We start from the raw sequence: 27849 nt of genomic DNA, 5'->3' as shown, positions 1-27849 counted from the left end.
GCTGCCGAACTTCAGAGAGTAATTTAGGCTGCTTGCTGAAAGGAGCATGTGGAGACCAGACATCTAAGAGGTAGAGCAACTTGCAGGTGTGCAGTTATATGCGGGATATTGAGAACGTGGTGAGTACATAGCATCTACCTTACAATGTTTTTTTGGGCTAGCTAGCTACTTTATCTTGCACCAGTGCCAAATGCATTGCAAGTCAATGGAGAGGAACCAGAGCAAACGTTTGATTGATGCAAGCAAAAATGATAGGTTGCAAACATATTTGATCAGGTAACTTAACTATTAACATTAACTAGCTTAATTTTAGCGAACGAGCTGACTAGGCCTATCTGTATGTTTGTCACTAAACGTGGCGATGCCTTCAATTGTGCAGGCACCACTCACATCTACGTCCCTTGTCACGAATGATTAATAAAATTATATTAGAACCGACTTCAAAACGCGGGTGTATGTGTGGCAATAGATGTTTACTCATGACCTAAGGCATGTGCACCAGACATAGGTTGATAGAAATTTAAACTTCAGTACCAGTGTTCCAAAAAGTCGGGTATACAATACTTTACTGTGGGCCAGAAAAGGTTGAATACATTGGCCATGCTGTCAATCCAGCATGATTTCTGCCGCGTTCAAAACAACTGGAAACTCGGAAAATGGGAAATCTCATACTTCCGTGAGTTGAAGGCAACTGGGAACTCCAAAAAACGAGCTCCGACTGGGAAAATTCGTTTTGAAAGGTCATCCGACTCGGAATTCCAAATCGGGAATTCGGGCCTCTTTCTAGAGCTCCGTCCTGAAGATCACTGACGTCTTGATTCAACCTTGTTTTTTCCGAGTAAAGTTGTCTTGAAAGCACCATAAATCCAGAAAATGCCAGACAGAAGTTTAAAGTCAATTTGCCTACAAGGACTGCCGCACTACCTTCCTGTTCAAGTGTGCACAGCACAACGGTGAGTCCAAAAATGTGATATGTACTGCATGTTGTAGCTAAGAAAGTAATACAGGTCACAGCTTATATGCCCAGTTTTATAGACTATATAATGATTTTAAAAACAATTTTAAATGCTGAGCACTTTGTCCCTACCAGCCTATTGTACCGGACTCTCAAATGCTTCAATGTATTTCTTTGTAGGCTATAGCGTTGAAATAATATAGCCTGCATAAAACATATTCCATCCTCTTAGGCTCCTGACCAATTTGCTCTTTATGCTGTTTAGTATGTAGCCTATTTGAAATGTTTGTCTTACGTTGCAGCCTTATTCTAAAATTGATGAGGAGAAACATTTAATTAAATTAATCTACACACTACCCCATAATGACAAAGCAAAAACAGGTTACATTTATTGCAATTGCATTTATAAATAAATAAATAAAAGCATTCTGACCCTTTGCTATGAGACTTGAAATTGAGCTGAGGTGCATCCTGTTTCCATTGATCGTCCTTGAGATGTTTCTACTACTTGGAGTCCACCTGTGGTAAATTAAATTGATTGGGCATGATTTGGAAAGGCACACAGCTGTCTATATAAGGACCCACAGTTGACCGTGCATGTCAGAGCAAAAACCAAGCCATGCGGTCGAAGGAATTGTCCGTAGAGCTCCGAGACAGGATTGTGTCAAGGCGCAGATCTGGGGAAGGGTATCAAAAATTGCTGCAGCATTTAAAGGTCCCCAAGAACAGTGGTCTCCATTGTTCTTAAATGGAAGAAGTTTGGAACACCCAAGACTGGCTTGGTGGCCAACTCTAGGAAAACCTGAGCAATCGGGGGAGAAAGGCCTTGGTTAGGGAGGTGACCAAGAACCCGATGGTCACTTTGACGGCGCTCATCTGTGGAGATGGGAGAACCTTCCAGAAGTACAACCATCTCTGCAGCACTCAGGCCCTTTATGGTGGAGTTGCCAGACGGAAGCCACGCCTCAGTAAAAGGCACATGACAGCCTGCTTGGAGTTTGCCAAAAGGCACCTACAGGACTCAGACCATGAAACAAGATTCTCTGGTATGATGAAACCCAAGCTTGAACTCTTTGGCCTGAATGCCAAGCACCACATCTGGAGGAAAGGCACCGCTCATCACCTGGCCAGTACTATTCCTAAGGTGAAGCATGGTGGTGGCAGCACCATGCTGTGGGGAAGTTTTTCAGCGGCAAGGACGGGGAGACTAGTTGGGATCGAGGGGAAAGATGAAGGGAGAAAAGTACAGAAAGATCCTTGACAAACCTGCTCCAGAGCGCTCAGGACATCACACTGGGGTGACGGTTCACCTTTCAACAGGACAACCTTAAGCACACAGCAAAGACAATGCAGGAGTGGCTTCGGGACAAGTCTTTGAATGTCCTTGAGTGGCACAGCCAGAGCCCTGACTTGAACCAGATTGAACATCTCTGGAGAGACCTGGACACAGCTTGAGGAGAATGGGAGAAACTCCCCAAGAACAGAGGTGCCAAGCTTGTAGCGTCATCATATTCAAGGCTGTAATCACTGCCAAAGGTGCTTCAACAAAGTACTGAGTAAAGGGTCTGAATACTTATGTAAATGTGCCATTTATTAAATGTGAGTTATTTTTCATACATTTGCAAACATTTTCTAAACAGCTTTTTCTTTGGTATCGTGTGTAGATTTAAGGGGGGAAATGATTTTAATTGTAAAATAAGGCTGTAATGTAACAGTGGGAAAGGCAAGGGGTCTGAATACTTTCTGAATGTACTGTATGTCAACACTCAGATTACTGCGCGCTCACAAATACGCTGCATCCCCACGCGGCTGTATTTTCTCCCTCACACCAATTTTCCAGTGCTCTTTATTTTGTTCTCCCAACTGCTTATTATGATTTTATAACTGCATTTCTAGCGAATGAACAGCCTGGAGCAGTCTACTGAAAGACAATGGGTCAAAAATAACTTGACCAATCACAGCTTGACTGGTCTCTAACTGGATTTCTGACCATAGAGATAAAAGGGGACGGTGAACGATGGCTGACGAGGTAAGTTCGTTTTTTCAGTAGAGAAACTAGCTACCTAAAATATTGGAATTAGTTATTAAAGCAGGCTATTGAGGCAAGCTAGGTTAATGTCAGCTAGCTAGTAAGCGAACGTCAGCTAGATAAAGTTTAACCAGGCTAATGTGTTTCATGTTCTACGCAGTCTCTGGGGTAACTCAGAGCATTGTACCTAAAGTCTAGGAGGAGTTTAGTGGAGGACGAGGACTTGGAAGACCAGCATGAATGGTTGGCAGAAGAGGGGGAGTGGCAGGGTGATAACAGACAGGGAAGACCCTCACTGTGGAAGAGGACAGTGCTTAAGGGGGAGCCAAGAGGTCGGGCTCGAAACCAAATGTCCAATATTGTAAACCGCTAACCACATACTTTGAGATGCAATCTGAATTGGGAAAAATATATATATTTTTACTGTCGGTTTCTGTGCAGTTAATGTGCAATACATGAGAATGACCTCAAACCATTTCTCTCTCCATCCCTCTTTCCATGCAGGTCCACTGTCACTGTGTGTTGAAGTAGTTCTTTGACAGACAGGAGATGCAGGAGACCCTTCTGTTCCAAGTAAGTGACTGAGTTTATCTAATTTCTTTGACTCTGTGTGAAGGCATTGTGCATAGGACATTTGTTACGTGGAGAATTATGACCAGCTGCTGTCTATTGGTTGTGAAGATGTTTGTATACAGAGGATGGTTCTATACTGAATGTACACTGCAGCACATGACCAAGTATATGTGGACACCTGCTCATTGAGCATCTCATTCCAAAAATAATGGGAATTAATATGAAGTTGGTTCCCCCCCACCTTTGCTGCTACAAAAGCCTCCACTCTTCTGGGAAGGCTTTCCACTAGATGTTGGAACATTGCTACTGGGACTTGCTTCCATTCAGCCACAGCATTAGCGAGGTTGGACACAGATGTTGGTCGATTAGGCCTGGCTCGCAGTCGTCATTACAATTTAATCCCTACGGTGTTCGATGGGGTTGAAGCCAGTGAATTTCTTCCACACCGATCTCGACAAACCATTTCTGTATGGACCTCGCTTTGTGCATGGTGGCATTGTCATGCTGAAACAGGAAAGGGCCTTCCCCAAACTGTTGCCACAAAGTGGGAAGTAGAGAATTGTCTACAATGTCATTTAATGCTGTAGCATTAAGATTTCCCTTCACTGGAAGTAAGGGGCTTAGCCCAAACCATTTTTCCTTCTTCACCAAACTTTAGTGGCACTATACATTGGGGCAGGTAGCGTTCTCCTGGCATCCGCCAAACCCATATTCATCTGTCGGACTGCCAGATGGTGAGGCGTGATTCATCATTCCAGAGAACGCGTTTCCACTGCTCCAGAGTCCAATGGTGGCGAGCTTTACACCACTCCAGCCGACGCTTGGCATTGCGCATGGTGATCTTAGGCTTGTGTGTGGCTGCTGGGCCATGGAAACCTATTTCATGAAGTGCCTGACGAATAGTTCTTGTGCTGATGTTGCTTCCAGAGGCAGTTTGGTACTCTGTACTGAGTCTTGCAACCGAGGGCTTGTGTGGCCTACCACTTCACAGCTGAGCCGTTGTTGCTTCTAGACATTTCCACTTCACAATAACAGCACTAACAGTTGACCGGGGCAGCTCTAGCAGACTGTGCCACCTTAAGTCACTGTGCTCTTCAGTAAGGCCATTCTACTGTCAATGTTTGTCTATGGAGATTGCATGGCTGAAATAGCCAAATCCAGTCATTTGAAGGGGTGTCCACATACTTGGTGTGCAGTATTTAGTGGATGTGATTTCCATTGCTAAACAATAAGTTGTGTAGGTAAGGGACCTATAGGAGAATGGCTCTCCACGAGTTGGGCATGAAATGGCCTTAGCCTGTTCAATACTGAGCCTTGCTGACTGACAAGTGTGTGCCTATGTACACGGCAATTCCACAGTAATGGAGAGATGCTAAAATTCCCTTTTTTTAAATGAAAAATTCAAACAAACTTGTTAAAAGTAGTCATTGTGCATAGTTGTATGCTTTGTTTCACTTTTAAATCATTGTTTTTTTTTGACAGTCTAAAGTGAAGAATCTTAATGTCAGCATCAGTCTGTTACCATGGAATTGGAACAGCTCAGTCCCACATCTTGTTTATCACTTTGGCTAAATTATTATCCATAGTTGCCTCTTGATACAGCCACCGCAGTCTTAAAATTGACTACCTTGAATATAAGACGTTAAAACATTTAAACTCCAATTGAACTCTGACATTTCCTGACATCTTATTTTCCATTCGCACTCCAGTTCTCAGGTGTGTGTGGAGAGAACATGTGGAGTCAGGCTTCTACTTCATCGCCCTGGACCGCTACACCGAGGCAGAGAATGCCGAGTTTGGACCAGCGAGTCACCAACTCCTTATGCTTTACACAGTTAAGCACATATGTATCACTCCGGTGCCCCACTTTTCTCTACCTTTTTACCAATGGCTGGATTGTGCAAGGATTTTTAGTTGGTACTTTGACTCCATACTAAATCTATACTGAACAAAAATATAAACCTAACATGCAACAAGTTGAAAGATTTTACTGAGTTACAGTTCATATGAGGAAATCATTCAATTGAAATAAATTAATTAAGCCCTAATCTATGGCTTCACATACACTACCGTTCAAAAGTTTGGAGTCACTTAGAAATGTCCTTGTTTTTGAAAGAAACAACTGATTTTTTTGTCCATTAAAATAACATTGATCAGAAATGCAGTGTAGACATTGTTACTGTTGTATATTACTATGGTAGCTGGATTTTTTTTAAATTATGGAATATCTACATAGGCGTACAGAGGCCCGTTATGAGCAACCATCACTCCTGTGTTCCAATGGCATGTTGTGTTAGCTAATCCAAGTTGATCATTTTAAAAGGGTAATTGATCCTTAGAAAACCCTTTCTGGCCTTCTAGGCTGAGTTCCTCTGTCCAGTATCTGTTCTTTTTGCCCATTTTGTTTTATTGACCAGTCTGAGATGGCTTTTTTTTGCAACTCTGCCTAGAAGGCCAGCATCCCGGAGTCACTGACGTGGAGACTGGTGTTTTGTGGGTACTATTTTAATGAAGCTGCCAGTTGAGGACATCTAAGGTGTCTGTTTCTCAAACTTGACACTAAAATATACTTGTCCTCTTGCTCAGTTGTGCACTGGGGTCTCCTACTCTTTCTATTTTGGTTAGAGCCAGTTTGCGCTGTTCTGTGAAGGGAGTAGTACCCAGCGCTGTACGAGATCTTCAGTTTTTTTTTTTTTTTGCAATCTCTCGCGTGGAATAGCCATCATTTCCTGGAACAAGAATAGACTGACGAGATTCAGAAGAATGGGTCTTTGTTTCTGGCCATTTTGAGCCTGTAATCTAACCCACAAATGCTGACATTCCAGCTACCCAACTAGTTTTTAAAAAAAGCCAGTTTTATTGCTTCTTTAATCAGGACAACAGTTTTCAGCTGTGCTAACATACAGTTGAAGTTTACATACACTTAGGTTGGAGTCATTAAAACTAGTTTTTCAACTACTCCACAAGTTTCTTGTTAACAAACTATAGTTTTGGGAAGTTGGTTAGGACAACTACTTTGTTTGACACAAGTAATTGTTTACAGACCGATTAATTCACAATTCCAGTTGGTAGAAGTTTACATACACTAAGTTGACTGTGCCTTTAAACAGCTTGGAAAATTCCAGAAAATGATGTCATGGCTTTAGAAGCTTCTGAGAGGCTAATTGACATCATTTGAGTCAATTGGAGGTGTATCTGGATGTATTTCAAGGCCTACCTTCAAACTCAGTGCCTCTTTGCTTGACATCATGGGAAAATCAAAAGAAATCAGCCAAGACCTCAGAAAAGAAATTGTAGACCTCCACAAGTCTGGTTCATCCTTGAGGGCAATTTCCAAATGTCTGAAGGTACCACGTTCATCTGTACAAACAATAGTACGCAAGTATAAAAACCATGGGACCACACAGCTGTCATACTTCTCAGGAAGGAGATGCATTCTGTCTCCTAGAGATGAATGTACTTTGGTACGAAAAGTGCAAATCAATCCCAGAACAACAGCAAAGGACCTTGTGAAGATGCTGGAGGAAACGGGTGCAAAATTATCTATATCCACAGTAAAACGAGTCCTATATCAACTACCTGAAAGGTCACTCAGCAAGGAAGAAGCCACTGCTCTAAAACCGCCATTAAAAATGCCAGACTACGGTTTGCAACTGCACATGGGGACAAAGATTGTACTTTTGGAGAAATATCCTCTGTTCTGATGGATAAAAAAAAAAATGGAACTGCTTAGCCATAATGACCATTGTTATGTTTGGAGGAAAAAGGGGGAGGCTTGCAAGCTGAAGACCACAATCCCAACCGTGAAGCATGGGGGTAGCAGCAGCAGCATGTTGTGGGGGTGCTTTGCTGCTGGAGGGACTGGTGCACTTCACAAAATAGATGCCATCATGAGGTAGGAAAAGTATGTGGATATATTGAGTCGACATCAGTCAGGAAGTTAAAGCTTGGTCGCAAATGGGTCTTCCAAATGTACAATGATCCCAAGCATACTTCAAAGTTGTGGCAAAATGGCTTAAGGAAACCTCAGTCAAGGTATTGGAGTGGTCATCACAAAGCCCTGACCTCAATCCAATAGAACATTTTGTGGGCAGAACTGAAAGTGTGTGCGTGCAAGGAGGCCTACAAACCTGACTCAGTTACACCAGCTCTGTCAGGAGGAATGGGTCAACATTCACCCAACTTGTTGTGGGGAAGGCTACCCAAAACGTTTGACCCAAGTTAAACAATTTAAAGGCAATGCTACCAAATACTAATTGAGTGTACCATAAATTCCGGACTATAAGCAGCAACTTTTTTTCCCCAGGCTTTGAACCTAGCGGTTTAAACAATGACGCGGCTAATATATGGATTTTTCCCACTTTCATTTTTTTTTTTTCAAAAAAACACATTCTGTGACATGCTCAGTTTTTTTTGGCGGCATGAAGCTTTCATTAGACCAATGACATTGCCAAACGGGCTAAGGTCAAACAACTTTTTGGTTTACTGTTTAGATTAAATCGAGCGCTCTCAAACTTCCCATCATTCTGATTACGGTAGTCATTTTGTCACCATCATGGCAAAGACACGGAGAAATGCATATGATGCAGCTTTCAAGTTGAAGGCGATTGATCTGGCTGTTGGAAAAGGAAATAGAGCTGCTGCACGGGAGCTTGGTCTTAATGAGTCGACGATAAGACGTTGGAAACAGCAGCGTGAGGAATTGACTCAGTGCAAAAAGACAACTAAAGCTTACTGCTAATTTTTTTGTTACAAGCCGTGTTTCGTTAAAGCCTGTTTAAAGTTCATTTGTTTCAATGTACCGGTAGGCACCTGCTGCTTATAGACATGTGCGGCTTATTTATGTTCAAAATAATATTTTTTCAAATTCAGTGGGTGCGGCTTATATTCAGGTGCGCTTAATAGTCCGGAAATTACTGTATGTTAATTTCTGACCCACTGGGAATGTGATGAAATAAATAAAAGCTGAAATCATTCTCTCTACTGTTATTCTGACATTTCACATTCTTAAATAAAGTGATCCTAACTGACGTAAAATTAAATTTTTACTTGGATTAAATGTCAGGAATTGTGAAACTAAGTTTTTAAATGCATTTGGCTAAGGTGTATGTACATTTCTGACTTCAACTGTAATTGTAAAAGTGTTTTCTAATGATCAATTAGCCTTTTAAAATTACAAACTTGTATTAGCCAACGCAACATGCCATTGGAACACAGGAGTGATGGTTGCTGATAATGGGCCTTTGTACCCCTATGTAGATATTCCATATTCAGTCTGCCGTTTCCAGCTACAGTAGCAATTTACGACATTAATGTCTACACTGAATTTCTGATCAATGTGATATGCACATTTGTCCATTAAAATATCTTTCAAAAACGAGGACTTTTCTAAGTGACCAAACTTTGAACGGTATCATTAAAGAAGTTAGCAATGTTGATCAGAAAACCATTCAGTATCTGCTGTGACCACCCTTTTCCTCATGCAGCGCGACACATCTCCTTCGCATATAGAGTTGATCAGGCTGAGGCCTGTGGAATGTTGTCCCAATCCTCTTCAATGGTTGTGAAGTTGCTGGATATTAGCGGGAACTGGAACATGCTGTCGGTCCAGAGCATCCCAAACATGTTCAATGGGTGACATGTCCCAGTTCTCCCATGGCCTGCATACTCGGACATCTTTTTCAGCTTTCAGGAATTGTGTACAGATCCTAGCGACATGGGGCCATGCGTTATCATGCTGAAACATGAGGTGTTGGCTGTGGATAAATGGCACAAAAATTGGCCTTAGGCTCTCTGCATTCAAATTGCCATCAATAAAATGCAATCGTGTTCGTTGTCTGTAGCTTATACTGGGATTCACCTGTGGAGAGCATACTTCTCCAGTGTGCCAGTGGCCATCGAAGTTGCGCATTTGCCCGTTTAATCTTATGACGCCGACCTGCAGTCAGGTCAAGACGCTGGTGAGGATGACAACCACGCAGATGAGCTTCCTTGATTTGTGCAGAAATTCAGTTGTGCAAACCCACAGTTTCATCAGCTGGTGTCAGATCCCGCAGGTGAAGTAGCCTGATGTGGAGGTCCTGGGCAGTGTTGCCTGTGGTTGCGAGGACAACACATTGGTAGGCCTGATCACAGACAGCGACGAGGCAGCCTATAGGGAGGTCAGAGACTTGCCAGTGTGGTGCCAGGACAACAATCTCTCCCTCAACGTTATCAAGACAAAGGAGCTGATTGTGGACTATAGGAAAAGGAGGGCTGAACAGGCTGAAGTAAAGCTGGTTGAGTTTCAAGTTCCTTGGTGTCCACATCACCAATGAACTATCATCGTCCAAACACACCAAGACAGTCGTGGAGAGGGCACGACAGCACCTTTCCCCTCAGACTGAGGATCTGAGGACCCATGCCAAGTCTGTTCAAAGTTCTACAGCTGCACCATCGAACATCCTGACCGGTTGCATCACCGCCTGGTATGGGAACTTCTCAGCATCTGACCGTAAAGCGCTAGAGGGTAGCGTGTACGGCTCAACCATCACTAGAGCCAAGCTTCCTGCCATCAAGGACCTATATACTGGAAGCCCCAAAAATTAGCACTAGTCAGTGTTCTCTCTGCTACCGCACGGCAAGTGGTACCAGAGTGCCAAGTCGATGTCCAAAAGTCTTAACAGCTTCTACTCTCAAGCCAATAGACTGCTAAACAATTAATCAAATGGTCACCCAGACTATTTACATTGATGGACATTCCTGCAGTCAGCATGCAGGGCAGAAGGTAGCCTAGTGGTTAGAGCATTGGGCCAGTAACTGAAAGGTTGCTGGATCGACTCCCCAAGCTGACAAGTTAAATTTGTCGTTCTGCCCCTGAACAAGGCAGTTAACCCACTGTTCCCCGGGCACTGAAGATGTGGATAAGGCAGCCCCCGCACCTCTATGGGTTTTGTTTAAATGCGGAATACCCATTTCTGTTGTACCCCTTTCCCAATTGCACACTCCGTCAACTTGAGACATCTGTGGCATTTTGTGACAACTGCACATTTGAGTGGTCTTTTATTGTCCCCAGCACAAGGTTCAACTGTGATGCGTGAGAAAGGAGAGCCTCACACTCTAGGTGCTCCGACGCAATAATTGAATAACCAACGTTTCGACTGACAAGCTGTCTTCATCAGGGTATAATGACAAACACTGCGGGTCTATCTTATATAGTTTGGAAGGACACACAGGTTTATGTAATCAAGGCCAGGTGTGGCTTGATGTCATTGGTTGATTTAACAGACATAAATATTACATTTGAGCAAAATAATCTTTTTGTGTGTATGGAGCACTTCTGGAATCTTATTTCAGCTCATGAAACATGGGCCCACACTTTACATGTTGCATTTATATTTTTGTTCAGTGTAATTCCATCTCCTGTATTGTTCTGCCCTCTCTACATACTTGTATGCTCATTTGTGTTAAAGTCGCAATCAACAGTTGGTAAAAAGCTGAGGGATGGGGCTGGAGAAATGTCACCACTCTGAAATTCATAGACAGCTATAGATGCAAGGACTGACCATCGCACCTCCTAAAACCCCATTGAAGGAGACGACCCAAGGTTCCTTGCTGCAGACCTCCAATGGGTTTTGAAGGAGTTGAGCAGAGCTTAATTGGGACCAAGCTGTCTTAATTTTTTAGGTGGAAACTCCCTGTAGCTCAGTTGGTAGAGCATGGTGTTTGCAACGCCAGGGTTGTGGGTTCGATTCCCACGGGGGGCCAGCACAGAACATTTTTTATGAAATGTAAGCATTCACTACTGTAAGTCGCTCTGGATAAGAGCGTCTGCTAAATGACTAAAATGTAAATGTAAAATGAATGATATGTTTATTTTGTGCACTTTCCACAGATGGCTCTGGCTTGCTGATAACATCTGAGACTCCCTGTGATTTGACTCTAATATTACAATAAATTGAAATAATTTGAGATTCTGTAATTGATAGACAATGGTAGTTTCCAATCAGACAATTACTAAAAAACAAATGTTTTCCTCAGTGCGATCTTTGGCGAATGCATGGTGTTTTGTCCGATGTGCTAACCGAACATCTGCGTCCATCCTCATCACTGCTGAGCGGGTCATTGGCTAACACCTGCCCTCCAAGGTCCTGCAAGACTATTGTGCAGGAAAGATCATCGCCTACCCCTTCCACCCACTCTTCTGAAGACTAATCTCTGGCAAACAGTTCAGGTCAGGTCAATCACGACACAAACCTCCCACCACCACAGTTTCTCCCCCCATGCCGTGGCCCTCACCAACCGGCCACCTGGTCCACGATAATGCTCTCACTCATGGACTTCGTACCCTTCACTGTCATCCCAGAACTGCAGATTGGTTTTTGCACATTTCTTACATGCATGTACTCTGAGGATCTGGAAATTCAGCTGTCTTATGGTAGCGCCATTCACGTCAAATTCCTGTACATGCAAATGTATTTGGCGATTTAAAGCTGATTCTGACATATTAACCTGACTTAAGCTAGTTTGTCAGTTTACATTCTATTATTTGGGTCTGGTTATGTTTTTAATTTCATCTTTATTTAACCGGGGAGGCTAGTTGAGAACAAGTTCTCATTTACAACTGCGACCTGGCCAAGATAAAGCAAAGCAGTGCAACAGAGTTACACATGGAATAAACAAACATGCAGTCAATAATACAGTAGAAAGTCTATATACAGCGTGTGAATAAGGGAGGTAAGGCAACTGGTACTGTAGCGTATTCTCCCTTTTTTTCATATAATTCAAAATCTCCATGTGGTGTATGTTTTTGGGCTTAATTCCCAAATGATTGGCTCCTGACTGCTATTATAGTGGACTTGTTTTTATGGTATTTTCTAGAGCTGACTTAGCTAGTTTACTAATCTGTAAAGAGAACTTTAGCAAGTATGTTCTACTCAACTCAAGGCATTGTGTGTGTGTGTGTATGTATGTATGTATGTATGTATATATATATATATATATATATATATATATATATATATATATATATATATATATATATATTAGAATTGATTTATCCAATTATTTTGGTTATCAAGTTGCTTAGTTTCCCAAGTCGGTTGGCGCTTACTGCTACAGCTGGCTAGCTAGCTAAAGTCTCTGCAGTGAATTGGGAACAGAAGGCTTGTAATAGCCAATCACAACACTGGATTTGTTTAGTTGCTCCATCACAAGTAAAAGTGACCAATCTAAGGTTTCTAGAGATGCACCCACCTGTTAAGGCCCCCCCAATCAGTCTGAGTCCAAACCCAAAAGTGCCATTACTTAGGAGAGCAATTTTGAGAAATTGAGGGCGAAAACATAATGACATGTGACTATTGCTGGCTGACAATTTAATGTGTACATTTATTTTCTTTAACATGTTTGAATCACCTTAATTTTCTTATATATATTACTGTTTCTTTTTGACCTGTGATAATGTTCTGCTGGCTCAGTCACTTGCGAGCTCAAATTTTAATTTGTGCACTTGCAGAACCCAGCCTCTGCTTTCTAACACATTTCAACTCTCAGTTTACTCGCACAATGTTTTGTCTTGCTTGTGCATTGAACCTTTCTGAGTCGGATTTGACACCGTATGAAATGGCCGATGAGATGCTTTGAAGCCACTGGAGGTCATAATTGGTACTCCTCAAAAGGAGCAGTCCTGCATAGGAATTCTACAGTATTTCAACGTTTCCAGAACAATTACTACTTTGTTGTAGTGGGGACAGTAACATTAGTACTCTCTAGAAAAATTACATCCAGTACCAGTCAAGTTTGGACACTTATTCCTTCCAGTATTTTTATTTTGACTGTTTGTAGAAAACTTGCAAGCTCAAGTTCTTTAATTTTCTGACTTTTGTCTTAAAGTAATGATAGGCTGTTTCTCTTTGCTTATTTGAGCTGTTGCCATAACATGGACCTGGCCCTATTTGGTGGTAAAAGACCATTTTCTGTATACCACCCCTACCTTGTCACAACACAACTGATTGGCTCAAATGCATTAAGAAGGAAAGAACTTCCACAAATTAACTTTTTAACAAGGCACAACTGTTAATTAAATGCATTCCAGGTGACTACCTCATGACGCTGGTTGAGAGAATGGCAAGTCTGCAAAGCTGTCAAGGCTAAGGGTTCCTACTTTGAAGAATCTAAAATATATTTTGATCTAACACTTTGTTGGTTACTACATGATTCCATATGTGTTTTCATAGTTTTGTTGTCTTCTATTACATGCTGACCAAACTGCTCGCGCTCCATCGCGCGCATTTTGATTTGTGTACCCCCACACCAGACACGATCAGGACACGCAGGTTGAAATATCAAAACAAACTGAACCAATTTATATTTAATTTGGTGACCGGTTAAAAAGCAATAAACATTTATGGCAATTTAGCTAGCTTGCTGTTGCTAATATATTTGTCCTGGGATATAAACATTGGGTTATTTTACCTGAAATGTACAAGGTCCTGAACTCCGACAATTTAATCCACAGATAAAAGGATTTCGTTTCTCGTCAGCTCTCCTCCTTCCGGCTTCTTATTTTGGAGTCAATATGGCGGTTGGCAACCAACTTTACATTATTACCATGACCTACCGGAGTGCGGATCTTCATCTTTCAATCACCCACATGGGTATATGCTTCTAAAAACCAATGAGGTGGGAGAGGCCGGACTTGCAGTGCGTTGAGCGTCACAAATAGAACCGACTTTTGTAGTTTAAGCGCCTGGCCACACGGACGCTGGCTGACGCCCACGAGCAGTGGGGGTGCAATGATTATGAATAACATGTATATGTACATTTTATTTTTGCAGCGCACGCGACGTGTCCGGTCAGCATGTTATTCTACAATGTAGTAAAAATAAAGAAACCCTTGAATGAGTAGGCATGTCAACTTTTGACTGGTACAGTATGCAAAGCATTTTTATATACACTGAACAAAAATATAAATGCAACAATTTCAGAGTTTATGGTCTTGCAGTTCATATAAGAAAATCGGTCAATTGAAATTCATTAGTCCCTAATCTATGGATTTCGCATGACTGAGAATACAGATATGCATCTGTTGGTCAGTTATTTATATATATATATATATATATATATATATATATATTTATTTATTTATTTATTTATTTATTTATTTATTTATATATATATATATATATTTTTTTTTTAAGTTGACCTTACAATGGGCCTCAGGAGCTCGTCACGGTATCTGTGTGCATTAAAATTGTCATCGATTAAAAATGCAATCATGTTCGTTGTCCGTCGCTTATGCCTGTCCATACTATAACCCCACCGCCACCATGGGGCACTCTGTTCACAACGTTGACATCAGCAAACCATTCCCCCACATGACGCCATACACATGGTCTGTGGCTGTAAGGCCGGTTGGACATACTGACAAATTCTCTGAAATGACAGTTGCGGCTTATGGTAGAGAAATTAACATTCAATTCTCTGGCAACAGCTCTGGTGGACATTCCTGCAGTCAGCATGCAAATTGCACGCTCGCTCAACTTGCGACATGTGGCATTGTGTTGTGACAACTGCGCATTTTAGTGGCCTCTTATTTTCCCTTGCACAAGGTGCACCTGTGTAGTGATCATGCTGTGGATTATCTTAGCAAAGGAGACATTTGAGAAACTTTTTGTTTGTATGGAAAGTTTATGGTATCTTTGTTATAAGCTCATGAAACATGGGCCCGAACACTTTCCATGTTGCGTTTTCATATTTTTGTTCAGTTCACATAATGTGTGCATGAATGTGTCTAATATACTTGTGAAACAAATTTACGCCTTTTAATATACTGAACAAAAATATAAATGCTACAATTTCAACTATTTTACTGAGTTAATGTTCATATAAGGAAATCCGTCAATTTAAGTAAATTCGTTAGGCCCTACGCTATGGATTTCACATGACTGGGTAGGGCCGCAACCATGTGGGCTTCGGACGGCATAGGCCCACCCATGGGGAGCCAGGCCTTGCCAATCAGAATGGTTTTTCCCCACAAAAGGGCTTTATTACAGACAGAAATGCTCAGTTTCATCAGCTGTCTGGGTGGTTGGTCTCAGACAAACCCGCGGATGTGGAGGTCCTGGGCTGGCTTGATTCCACGTGGTTGAGGCTGGCTTTTTAACATTTTTGTTCAGTATAAATACATTTCTATAGCGTCCCAAATCTTTTATTTATTTTTATTTTTTTTACAATGGAGTACTGGTAGCAAAATTGGCAAGGGAACGCCTCACTCGGTACAAAATGTGGATTGAATATTTTTATGACACTGACATACTTTTCTTCCGAATTGAGAATGAATAAAGTATCGCCAAGAACCGCTTCGCAGAAATTTCCTGATAGCTTGCGTAAAGCTTATGTATCAACTGCTGTCGCCCAGCTCGAACAGCTAGAGTTGGTCAGTTTAGCCGGTTGGTTGTATGTTTTCATCTTCAATAGTAAAAATAATCTACTTGCAGTGAAGCCGCTCAACATTTATTAAGTCATCTAACAGACTCCCATCCAGAGCGACCCACAGAAGCAACCAGGGCCCATGCCTTGCTCAAGGGGGCGTCGACAGATATCCCACAAGGTCAAAAACGGGGACCCGAACCATCAGCCACCGGCCAGGCTACCAATCCAAGATCCCCCCCCCCCCCCCCCACCCGAGAAATTAATAAAATCATACAATTATTCCGTTCCCCACCCGCCTAATGCACCAACGACCAAAAAGGAAAACAGCGATGCAAAAGACATCAAGAACAACAACAATACTATTTACGTGTGTGTGTGTACACAAACACCTGGGCGGCATCCGCCTCAGGCAAACGGGCATTAGGTGTAACAACGGTTCCCCTTTGTCATTCGAACTTATTTTCTTTTGACTATGTTTTTGGACTTATCTTTGACCGTCATTTTATCCTCCGCCCACAACTCTACTCCTACTTGTCTCCAATTCCACATCCCAACCCAAAGCCTATCCCACCAATCTTTGCTGGCCACCCTCTTTGGATTTCTACGCACCATATATCTCTCAACTATGCTGTGATGTTTAACACACAATTTGAATCTATCGAATAGAATCCACAAGTTACAAGTTGAAGATTAATAATACTCCTAGTGAAATTATTTATTAACTGACAATCTGTCCAGATGTCCCAACAATGCTATTTCTAGGGTCAATTTTTGTTTCGCTGTTTCAGCCATTCCTGAACCTAAGACCAGAAACATGCTACCAGGGGTTTGTTCGTTAAGGACCGCAAGCATGGACCAATATCTGAGGGTCCATGCTTGCTCAATATACTATTTTGACCAAAAGCAAATGCAATGGCTAGAGGTCCCTCAATCCTATTAAGATAATTAGCTAGGCATTACATTTTTAAAAATTAAATTGGTGTGTACCGTTGGAAAAATTGAATGGCAACATAAATTCTTGGAAACATGCTAAATTTGCTATTATATATAAACATACTGTAGTCAGACCATGAACACAGCCATTAGTCATCTAGCTATGATTTTGCAAATGTCTGCAGTTAGGGGTCTGGCTTTTGTGGGAGGGGATATTGGTGAGCATGGTGGATAGGCCTATCACTACTCTCTCCTGCTGGGAGTGGAGGCCATATAAACAGAGACGGATATGGAGCATAGGTTAGGAAATCCTTTGAGGACTACGAAGACTGGACCATCACGTGAACCTGCTTGTTTGTCAAACTTTTAGGCTGCTCCTCTTGTCCTGTCTCGAAGATCACCGTTCATTAATAAACTGCTATAGCATAGGGTAGGCTGTTGCATTTTTTTCCTTACCCATACATTTGCATGTTTATGAAGTTGTTCTTTCCTTCTGGAATTTGAAACCAACTATTGTAAATATGTTAGCTTCCCTCCTTGGAGAAAGATAAGTGCTACAGTATTTGTCATGTTGCGTAACTAACTTCTCTAGTCTATCTGCCTTGACTGGCATGCCTGGCGAGGGGAGTAGCCAGCTTGTCGGTATGCCAGAGCCTGAAGGTCAGAGACTTTAGTGGAACTACAATGTAGCCCATGACGTTGTTTTATTGCACAGACAGGATCTGTGAGGGAATGGCATGCCTTTCACTCACCACCTTTTTTATAATGCTCTACAAAAAGGTTATGGGTGGACCTGCACATTGGCCAGACCCTGACTGGCTGTCCTAACTACTAACAATACTTCTAGCTAGGTTGACTTATATTCTGTGGAAAGAAGACAATTTGTCAACCTACACTCAACAAATATAAACGGAACATTTTAAAGTGTTGGTCCAGGGTTTCATGAGAGGAAATAAGATTCCAGAAATGTTCCATATGCACAAAAAGCTTTTCTAAATTTTTTTGGCACATTTGTTTACATCCCTGTTAGTGAGCATTTATCTTTTGTCAAGATAATCTATACACCTGACACGTGTGGCATATCAAGAAGCTAATTAAACATGTGCACCTGTGTAATGATTTAAAAATCATTACACAGGTGCACCTTGTGCTGGGACAAAAGGCCACTAAAATGTGCAGTTTGGTCACACAATGCCACAGGTCTCAAGTGTTAAGGGAGTGTGCAATTGGCATGCTGTTTGGAGGAATGTCCACCAGAGCTGTTGCTGAGAATTGAATGTTAATTTCTCTACCATAAGCTGCCTCCAATGTCGTTTTACAGAATTTGGCAGTACATCCATTGGCAGACCACGTGTGACTTCATGTGGGTGAGCGGTTTGCTGATGTCAAAGTTGGGAACATAGTGCCCCAGATATCTGTCCAACGGATGCATATCTTTATTCCCAGTCGTGAAATCTATAGATTAGGGCCTAATTTATTTCAACGAACTTTTTTTTTTTAACTCGGTATAATCTTGGAAATTGTTGCATGTTGGGTTTTTTATTTTTGTTCAGTATATTACTGGTGATAATTAATACACAAGATATGTACCCTATTGGTTATATGACTGATAATAAAAGGGATAGTGGTCCTCATACAGTAGCTAATAATTACTGTTGGCGTCCTATTTTTGAAGTGATGTGTCACCGTTATCCTATCAGGGCCCTTCGCCCCAGACCCTGCATCCCTAAGTGAACTACTGCAGAGGGTACCATGTAGCACCTGACCTGAGCTCTGTTGGCTGTAATCAGATGCTGTCACCATGGCCTGGCTGTTAATGAGATTGTTGCCCAGAGGGTTGGTGTGGTGGAGACCAACAGGTTTTTGTGGATATAGGATGTTGTGGGTATGACCCCTTAGCTCTCCCCTTATCTGGAGCCTTATCAGTGCTTCACCCGTTTCTATCCCAGTTTGCAGTACAGACAGGGTGTTGATTTGTCTCTATGGTGTTAACTTGTCTGTCTCTCTTCTCAGGTGTTGCTGTTAGCAGTAAGAGGTTAGGTGATGGTGCAGAGGCTTCAATCCGTTCTGACCCTCTACCTGTCAGGAGTGTTGGCTTTCCTAGGCCTGTGGTGGTACGCCTCTCGGAAGAAGGAACACCTCACTGACAAGGATGAGACGACCGCAGACCAGGAGCACCTGTCCTCCCCCAGAGACATGGGTAACTGTGTTGTGGAGAATGGCCACTCGACTGGGACGCATATGGACGGGCACGCAGTGAGGGAGCGGTTATTAGTGGAACAGGAGCTTGTTGATAGTACAAACACCCCAGCAGCAGCAGAGCTGGGTATAGTCCCACTCTGCCAATCACAACCTGAGGTAAGGGTTGTGGCTGCAGACGGTCTCATTAGAGGCCTGGATACTGCTGCCGTGAAGCCTGTTTACGAGAGCACTGAGTCTTCAGCTCAAGTGTTCCTAGAGACTGCAGCTGAGGATGGACCTGAGCAGGATCTGGAATTACAATGGGAACACCAGCCATGCTTAGAATCAACTTGTTCCTTATCAATCTGTGACCTAGGCTCTGGTAAATCTAAGTCTGTCGGTGAAAGTGCAGGTTTAAATCAACCACCACAATCTGAGACACTGGAGGACATTACAAACAGCACTTTGAACCAGGAGCCTGCCGAGGCGGTGGTTGGACTGGAGCCTGCCGAGGGAGACATGCTGTCTGCTGTGGAAGAACCAACCTGTGAGTCAAGTCTACAGGCTGACACCTGTCTGGCTTTCCCCAGCCACCTTATAACCAGTCAGGTGTCTGCCTCAAAGCAACCATTGGGAATTCTGAGGTCACCTCAGAAGAAAGACCAGTCTGAGGAATGTAAACTCAGCAGGAGCAACACCGCAGAAATTAACCAGCTGGTGTCATGGCTCATCACTGATGTGGTCTCTGCAGCAGTGAGTCAATTCCTGAAGGAGAAGACCCAGCTAGGACGTAGTGTTAGTCCTCTCTGTAGCGGGGACCCCTGCAAAGCTGCAGACCACATCTCAATGGATAATGGGGAACCTGAGCATGAGATGCCACCTCTATTCCAAGAGGATCCGTGTTCAACAACCGGCAGAGAGAACATCAGTTCATCTCCTATAGTTCAGGAGGACGTGAAACACGACCACAGCAGTAGAGCTCAGATTGAGACTGAGAAGATCGAGCTAGCAGAAGAAGATTCTGCAGTAGGTGATTCTGGATCCAGCTCTGGTCAGACTGAAAAGGTCTCCAGTGGCAAGGACTTGAGCACCAGTATGAGCTCGCAACCACCCAGAGGACCCGCTGAAGGACTGGAGGCCACCAGCATGTTCCTTACTAACGGTTGGTGGACGGCGAATGTTCCAGGTGAGCTGTCTGATTAGCAGACTCAACTTCTCACAACATATCAGCATCCTTTCTGTCCAAGCTGACCTGTTGCTTTATCTCTTAGTGTTGCAGTGTAGCCTTATCGGTCACACCCATGGCCTGTGTTCTGTTTACAGGTGCCATATGAGTTCAGGGCATATTTCTCTGCACTGAAGAAATATATTTATTTTTCTTTTATGCACAGTATTCAAGTAGGAGTACTCTTGCCATGACAGAATGTGTTCTTCTCTTTTACTGTTGTATGTGGGTCTTTTATACAGTGTGGTTGTATTGTGTACACAACACAAGTGACTGTTTTTAGTGACTGATCCTTGCTGCCCCCAGGCTCTGGTGTGAACAGCATGGACTGTGTAGACGGTTACTGTGAACATGAAGCCAGGGACAACAAGCATAGCAGTCCCAGTCCACCAAGTCAGCTACTGAACACCGATCAGGCAATTGAAAAATACAACAAAAGTCACAACAGCAGCCAATCACCGACTGTTTGGGAGATAGAGGTGCCAAAGGTGAGTTTACCTCCCTGTCTAACCCTCATCATTCCTCCACCACTTTACTGATGATGTATTTTCTCTGGCTACTGATTTCCAGTTTAGGTTCTCTAATGCAGGTGACATGAGGGCTTGTAGATATAGCTTTGAGTTGTTACAGTAGTGTGCTGCAGTCAGTTGTCTCAATTTAAGTGAGCCTGAGACCTGGGTATAGCTGTCTGATTCATAGGGCTATGGCATGGTGGGTTGGGCTGTAGTAAAGGGGGCGGTGGGTTGGGCTGTAGTAAAGGGGGCGGTGGGTTGGGCTGTAGTAAAGGGGGCAGTGTTTAAAGGGAGTCCTGCTGCCCTGCCTGTTGTCTTAATCTCCTCAGGTTCTCAATCAAGAGGACACGCCACAGAGCCAGGCAGCATGTACGCACACATCCCTCTTTCCAATTACTCTTAGAAGTGCTTGGTGTTATCAGGGCAAGAGTGACCTGGACAGCATGTGTGCACGCTCAGAGAGACGCACACCTTCTAGTATAATATAGTAACTTATGCATGATACTATGTATTCTCCGGTTTCACTGTCCAACAGCATTTTGTTGGTAGATTGATTGGGAAGAAGGGGCGACATATGAACTACCTGAAGGAGACGTCTGGAGCTAAGATCTTCATCACCGCCCTACCTTACACCCAGGAGTTCCAGATCTGCCACATAGAGGGTGAGTGACCCAGGAGCTGCCTCTCCACAACAGGACATAACTTGTAGTTGGGATTTGGGAACCTAGGCAGTGGGAGCTGTAGTGTCCCTAGAGGCTTGCTCAGTTTGTCCCTCTGTTTCCTTCAGGGTCAGAGGAACAGGTGGATTGTGCTCTGGAGCTGATCAGGAAAAAGATCAAAGATCTAGATGTGACCAACTGTTATGTCCAACCTCCAGTGGCCAGCCTGCCCTCTCTCTCCATCACATCCTGGGTAAGTCGTTTCTTCTGCTTGGCTGAAGTAGTGTGGGATTGTAGGTGGTGCTTTGACTAAAAGCCTCTTTCTTTCCCTCAGCTGCTGCTTCCCCATAGGGTGACAGTTGAGGTAACGGTGATCCAGATAGTGTCTGGGAACTGTGTGTTCCTCCAGCAGCACAAACACCCCACCTTCCATGCTCTCTGCAGTCTGGACCAAAATATGAGCCTGTGCTACTCTCACCCAGGGTGCCCTCCCCTGCCAGCCCCAGTGGAAGGTATGCATGCACAGCCAGGCCCTTGGGACTCCTTACCTTCAAGGATGTCTGATTTTTAAAGTATTTTTACATGGTGTTGTGGAAGTTTTTTCAAATGTCCTACTTAATTTTTTAAATCTTCGCGTATCTCTCACACACATAGTTGGAGTGATCTGTGCTGCCCAGATGCCTGAGGGAGCCTGGTGGAGAGCGCAGGTGATGGGTCACCATGAAGACACCATGGTGGAACTCCGCTATGTGGACTATGGAGGCTATGACGTAGTGAAAATGGACACTCTCCGCCAGATCAGGTGACAAACTCACTGTGGGGATTCAGAATATAACTGGAATGTGGTTGACATTGGAATTCACCAGCTGGTATTGGTCAAATAGCCCTTCACAGCCTGGAGAAGTGTTTTGGGTCATTGTCCTGTTAAGAAGAAATGATAGTCCCACTAAGCGCAAACTAGATGGGATTGTGTATCACTGCAGAATGCTGTGGTAGCCATGCTGGTTAAGTGTGCCTTGAATTCTAAATAAATCACTGACAGTGTCACCAGCAAACCATCACACCTCCTCCTCCATGCTTCACGGTTGGAATCACACATGCAGAGTTCATCCGTTCACCTACTCTGCGTCTCACAAAGACACGGCGGTTGGAACCAAAAATCTCAAATTTGGACTCATCAGACCAAAGGACAGATTTCCATGGGTCTAATGTGCATTGCTCGTGTTTCTTGGCCCAAGCAAGTCTCTTCTTATTGGTGTCCTTTAGTAGTGGTTTCTTTGCAGCATTCGACCATGAAGGCCTGATTGATGCAGTCTCTGAACAGTTGAAGTTGAGATTTGTCTGTTACTTGAACTCTGTGACGCATTTATTTGGGCTGCAATCTGAGGTGCAGTTAACTCTAATGAACTTATCCTCTGCAGCAGAGGTAACTGGGTCTTTTCTGTGGCGGTCCTCATGAGAGCCAGTTTCATCATAGTGCTTGATGGTTTTTGCAACTGCACTTGAAGAAACTTCCAAAGTTCTTGAAATGTTCTGGATTGACTGACCTTCATGTCTTAAAGTAATGATGGACTGTCATTTCTCTTTGCTTATTTGAGCTGTTCTTTCCATGATATGGACTTGGTCTTTTACCAAATAGGGCTATCTTCTGTATACCACCCCAACCTTGTCATAAAACAACTTATTTATTTATTTTGGGTTACTACAAGGTTCCATATGTGTTATTTCATAGTTTTGACATCTTCACTCTTATTCTACAATGTAGAAAATACTAAAAACAAAAACCCTTGAATGAGTTGGTGTGGCCTAACTTTTGGCTGGTACTGTATGTATGTATGTACGTACACTTGAAGTCGGAAGTTTACATACACTTAGGTTGGAGTCATTAACTTGTTTTTCAACCACGCCAAAATGATAGTTTGTTAACAAGAAATTTGGGGCAAGTCGGTTAAGACATCTACTTTGTGCATGACACGTAATTGTTCCAACAATTGTTTAGACAGTGAATTACAAGTGAAATAATCTATCATAATTCCAGTGGGTCATAAGTTTACATACACTAAGTTGACTGTGCCTTTATACAGCTTGGAAAATTCCAGAAAATGATGTCATGGCTTTAGCCTATCAGAAGCTTCTAATTGACATCATTTGAGTCAATTGGAGATGTACCTATGGATGTATTTCAAGGCCTACCTTCAAACGCAGTGCCTCTTTGCTTGACATCATGGGAAAATCAAAAGAAATCAGCCAAGACCTCAGAAAATAAATTGTAGACCTCCTCCACAAGTCTGGTTCATCCTTGGGAGCAATTTCCAAACGTCTGAAGGTACCACGTTCATCTGTACAAACAATAGTACGCAAGTATAAACACCATGGGACCACGCAGCCATCATACCGCTCAGGAAGGAGATGCGTTCTGTCTCCTAGAGATGAACGTACTTTGATGCGAAAAGTGCAAATCAATCCCAGAACAGCAAAGGACCTTGTGAAGATGCTGGAGGAAACCGGTACAAAAGTATCTATATCCACAGTAAAACGAGTCCTATATCAACAACCTGAAAAGCCGCTCAGCAAGGAAGAAGCCACTGTTTCAAAACCGCCATTAAAAAAAAAAGCCAGACTACGGTTTGCAACTGCACATGGGGACAAAGATTGTACTTTTTGGATAAATGTCCTCTGGTCTGATGAAACAAAAATAGATCTATTTGGCCATAATGACCATCGTTATGTTTGGAGGAAAAAGGGGGAGGTTTGCAAGCTGAAGAACACCATCCCAACCGTGAAGCACGTGGGTGGCAGCATCATGTTGTGGGGATGCTTTGCTGCAGGAGCACTTCACAAAATAGATGGCATCATGAGGAAGGAAAATCGTGGATATATTGAAGCAGCATCTCAAGACATCAGTCAGGAAGTTAAAGCTTGGTCGCAAATGGGTCTTCCAAATTGACAATGCCATAACTTCTGAAGTTGTGGCAAAATGGCATAAGGACAACAAAGTGAAGGTATTGGAGTGGCCATCACAAAGCCCTGACCTCAATCCCATAGAAAATTTGTGGGCAGAACTTAGTGTGTGCGTGCAAGGAGGCCTACAAACCTGACTGTTACACCAGCTCTGTCAGGAGGAATGGGCCAAAATTCACCCAACTTATTGTGGGAGGCTTGTGGAATTCTACCCAAAACGTTTGACCCAAGTTAAACAATTTGAAGGCAATGCTACCAAATACTAATTGAGTGTATGTAAACTTCTGACCCACTGGGAATGTGATGAAATAAATAAAAGCTGAAATCATTCTCTACTATTATTCTGACGTTTCACATTCTTAAAATAGTGGTGATCCTAACTGACCTAAAACAGGCAGTGTTTACTAGGATTAAATATCAGGAAATGTGAAACTAAGTTTAAATGTATTTGGCAAAGGTGTATGTAAACTACTGACCTCAACTGTGTATGTTACACACAGAAATTTCCACTAAGGAGGAATTAGATGTAATTTTGCTTCCCTTCCTCTCATCGAATGCCTGGTTGTGTAGTTGGCTTAAAAACAGTGCAAATGAATTTAGCGAGTACCAAGGATGTGGATAAATAAATTGACACTGAAACAGAAGATGGTGTTAAGCCAGATGGACAGAGATGTGCAAGGAGTCACCCCACCAAGTGAAAGTTATCATTCCTCCTTGCATAATTATTGCAATCGCTTCCATGTGGCGTCAATGAATCAGCAGTGGATTCTCGCAAAAAAATTATACAGTCAGATTAAATATAAACCAATGTGGCTGGTAAATCTCACATTTTTGTCCCGCAAAATGAAAATCGGGTCAGACATTTGCCTGGCACATTTTATTCCTAGTGGCAACACTGCGAGTAATGGTGGGATTGATGTTTACGATGCTGCACCCACAGGTCTGACTTCGTTGTGTTGCCGTTCCAAGGGTCTGAGGTGATCCTGGAAAATATTGCACCCATTCCAGGTATGTTTCAGCTGTATTTCTTTCTCTACTTTAGGACAACATAATATCAAAAATGATAAATTCTGCATTTTAAACATGAATTAAAGTTCATGCTCATCTGTGTTCTCTTCCTTTTCTACTAGGAGAAGATTTTTCAGCTGCAGCCAAATCTGCCCTGGAGGAGATGACACGAGGATTGGGACTACTTGCACAGGTAGAGAATGCATGGATCTGTCTCCTTCTGCTGGTGTACAGTCAGCAGAATGACAGGAGGTAGTCCCTGTTCTTACCCTGTATATGTGCATACTCCTCAGGTCACAAACTGTCACACCAGTGGCATTCCTTTGGTACAGATATGGAGAACAGAAGGAGAAGAGGTAAGCAATATTTTTATTTTGGAACATGTTTAAAGTACTGATGCTTTTCTCTTAAAATGCTTTTTTAAAGTATTCTAATGGGTTCATGTTGCTAATGTTTTTCTCTTGCTGTTCCAGTTGGTGTCTGTGAACCGTGCCATGGTGGATAATGGACTGTGCAGCTGGGTAGACAGCCCCTGACCGTGAAGCGCAATCCTGGCTGTTCAGATACTTTTAATATGTCCTTCCTGCTTTGTGAGGGAAGCACAGATCTATAAGTGATTGGATAGGTGTAAGTTTACCACCCTATTACTTTCACCAATCCAGATTTGTGATTGCCTCACGGTAGCTAGGAAGGAACAATGGATTTCTGAAGTATTCAAACAGGGCCCTTGCCTTGTCTTTCACCTTTTTACCCCCTCAGTCCCACCTCTGGACTGCTGCCTTGATGGCACGACAATGTCGTCCTGCGGCTCAACGTCTTCCTGCTCAACTCAACCATTATACCTGTGTCTTTACAACCATGTACACGCAATCCAAGTTATTATTTTGAAGTTTTATTTACTCCCACCCGGTCCTATAAATGTTTGTTATGATTATATGTGTCCAATACAATCTCACTTACCCCCCCTCCCCCCCCCCCCCCCCCCCACACACACACACACACACACTGAATACGATTTTGTTTTTAATGTATACATTCCTATTAAGAAACTAAATAAAGATCAACTGTCCTTACGGAGGTCTCCTCTTTGGTCATAACCACAGACTTGTGTTGTAAGATGTACAGTATAGCTGCCGTCTGAAAATGTATTGGCTTCAATCAGGACGTATTAAATTAAGGAATATTGTGTACATTTTGTTGGATGATACATTTAGGATCCTTTTGTGCGTTGACCTAAAGGTCCAATCTCTAAATATATGGCTCTGCAGAAAACATTTTTGCTTGGTCAGCCAGTGTCTGATCCAGTCACTGAGTGTTTGTTCTTTTGAAGGGAGAGCTTGAATATTTTATTCTCTGATTGTTGTAAGTAGTTTTTGATGTAGAAGATATTTTACAAAGGGGAATGGTGGAATGATTAACAAGATTACCTAGTGAATCCAGTAGATGGCACCGAATGCTTAGTTTTTGCTATTCTTGTTAGTCAAGCACTAGGCAGGGAGTGTTATGTATACAGAGAGAACCTGCTCTCTTGATAAGCACTCAAATGTTTCAATCAATTCACAGATTAATCTGTAATGAATGAGCTTGTATGCATTTTGGTTTGACTGCTAAATGTTACAAACTCTCCGTAATGAAAGTTCTAATCAAACATTTTACTTGAGGCAACTTGGGCTGTTTACACAAGCAGATCAATTCTGATTTTTTTTTTTCACTAATTGGTATTTTGACCAATCAGATCAGCTTTTGAAAAAGGTCTGTGATTGGTCAAAAGACCAATTTAGTGGAACAAAATATCAGAATAGGCCTGCTTGTTTAAACAGCCTTGGTAGGCCTGTCATTCCAGGCAGCTGAAGACTTTGGGTAGTTCATCTGCCCAGGTGTTGCTGACGCATGCAAAATCTTACAATCCCTGGATAGGTATTTCAACTAACCACATGTTTTACCAGGCCTGGGCAATTCCAGTCCTCGGGGCCTGATTGGTGTCACACTTTCCCCCCATCCCTAGAAAATACCTGATTTTAAACTAATTGCATTTTTAACTGATTGTTGGAGTCAGGTGTGTTAGCTGGGGCAAAAGTGTGACACCAATCAGGCCCCCGAGGACAGGAAGTTGCCCAGGCCTGTTATACTGTAGCATGTCAGTCGATGGTTGATGCGGGCAATGTCTGAGCAGGGGAACGCGAACTTAAAGTTATTTTCTAGCGAACTACTCATTCAGCTGATATATAGAATGAAACACTTGTAGGACCAAAAATATTTGTGTTTTATGTTTAAAGATGTCTAGATTCATCCCCATCTTTAAATTTAACACAGTAAAATATTTTTTGTTTATGATGCAGTATATCATGTGTTAGCTGCTTCTTTGCCTTTTCTTCATGTTATATCCAAATTCTGCAATTCCT

The 27849-nt window shown here is 42.6% G+C and overlaps 1 protein-coding gene across 6 annotated transcripts; it reads left to right on the top strand.

Moving 5' to 3' along the window:
* On the top strand, nucleotides 1-26411 carry LOC115149111 (A-kinase anchor protein 1, mitochondrial-like). Of its 6 annotated transcripts, XM_029691638.1 has the most exons (15): nucleotides 39-119; nucleotides 2852-2984; nucleotides 3489-3557; nucleotides 5267-5391; nucleotides 11577-11769; nucleotides 18915-20268; nucleotides 20614-20795; nucleotides 21355-21481; nucleotides 21607-21731; nucleotides 21813-21990; nucleotides 22133-22280; nucleotides 25380-25447; nucleotides 25570-25640; nucleotides 25741-25803; nucleotides 25921-26411. In XM_029691638.1, the coding sequence occupies exons 6-15, from the start codon at nucleotides 18945-18947 to the stop codon at nucleotides 25981-25983; spliced, it is 2349 nt and encodes a 782-aa protein (XP_029547498.1). In that variant the 5' UTR covers nucleotides 39-119; nucleotides 2852-2984; nucleotides 3489-3557; nucleotides 5267-5391; nucleotides 11577-11769; nucleotides 18915-18944; the 3' UTR covers nucleotides 25984-26411. The 6 variants fall into 6 exon arrangements, 5 of the variants coding, with proteins under 5 accessions (XP_029547497.1, XP_029547498.1, XP_029547501.1 ...); XM_029691639.1 differs by lacking the exons at nucleotides 39-119; nucleotides 2852-2984 and adding an exon at nucleotides 3249-3316; XR_003866799.1 differs by lacking the exons at nucleotides 2852-2984; nucleotides 3489-3557; nucleotides 5267-5391; nucleotides 11577-11769 and having other exon boundaries at nucleotides 1-119; nucleotides 25921-26074; nucleotides 26207-26411.
* The last annotated feature ends 1438 nt before the right edge of the window (nucleotides 26412-27849 follow it).

Source organism: Salmo trutta, chromosome 15, assembly GCF_901001165.1.
Source record: "Salmo trutta chromosome 15, fSalTru1.1, whole genome shotgun sequence".
In the NCBI taxonomy this organism is placed as follows: Eukaryota; Metazoa; Chordata; class Actinopteri; order Salmoniformes; family Salmonidae; genus Salmo; species Salmo trutta.
Note: the sequence above shows the minus strand (reverse complement) of the source record. Positions and strands in the feature narration are given on the sequence as shown.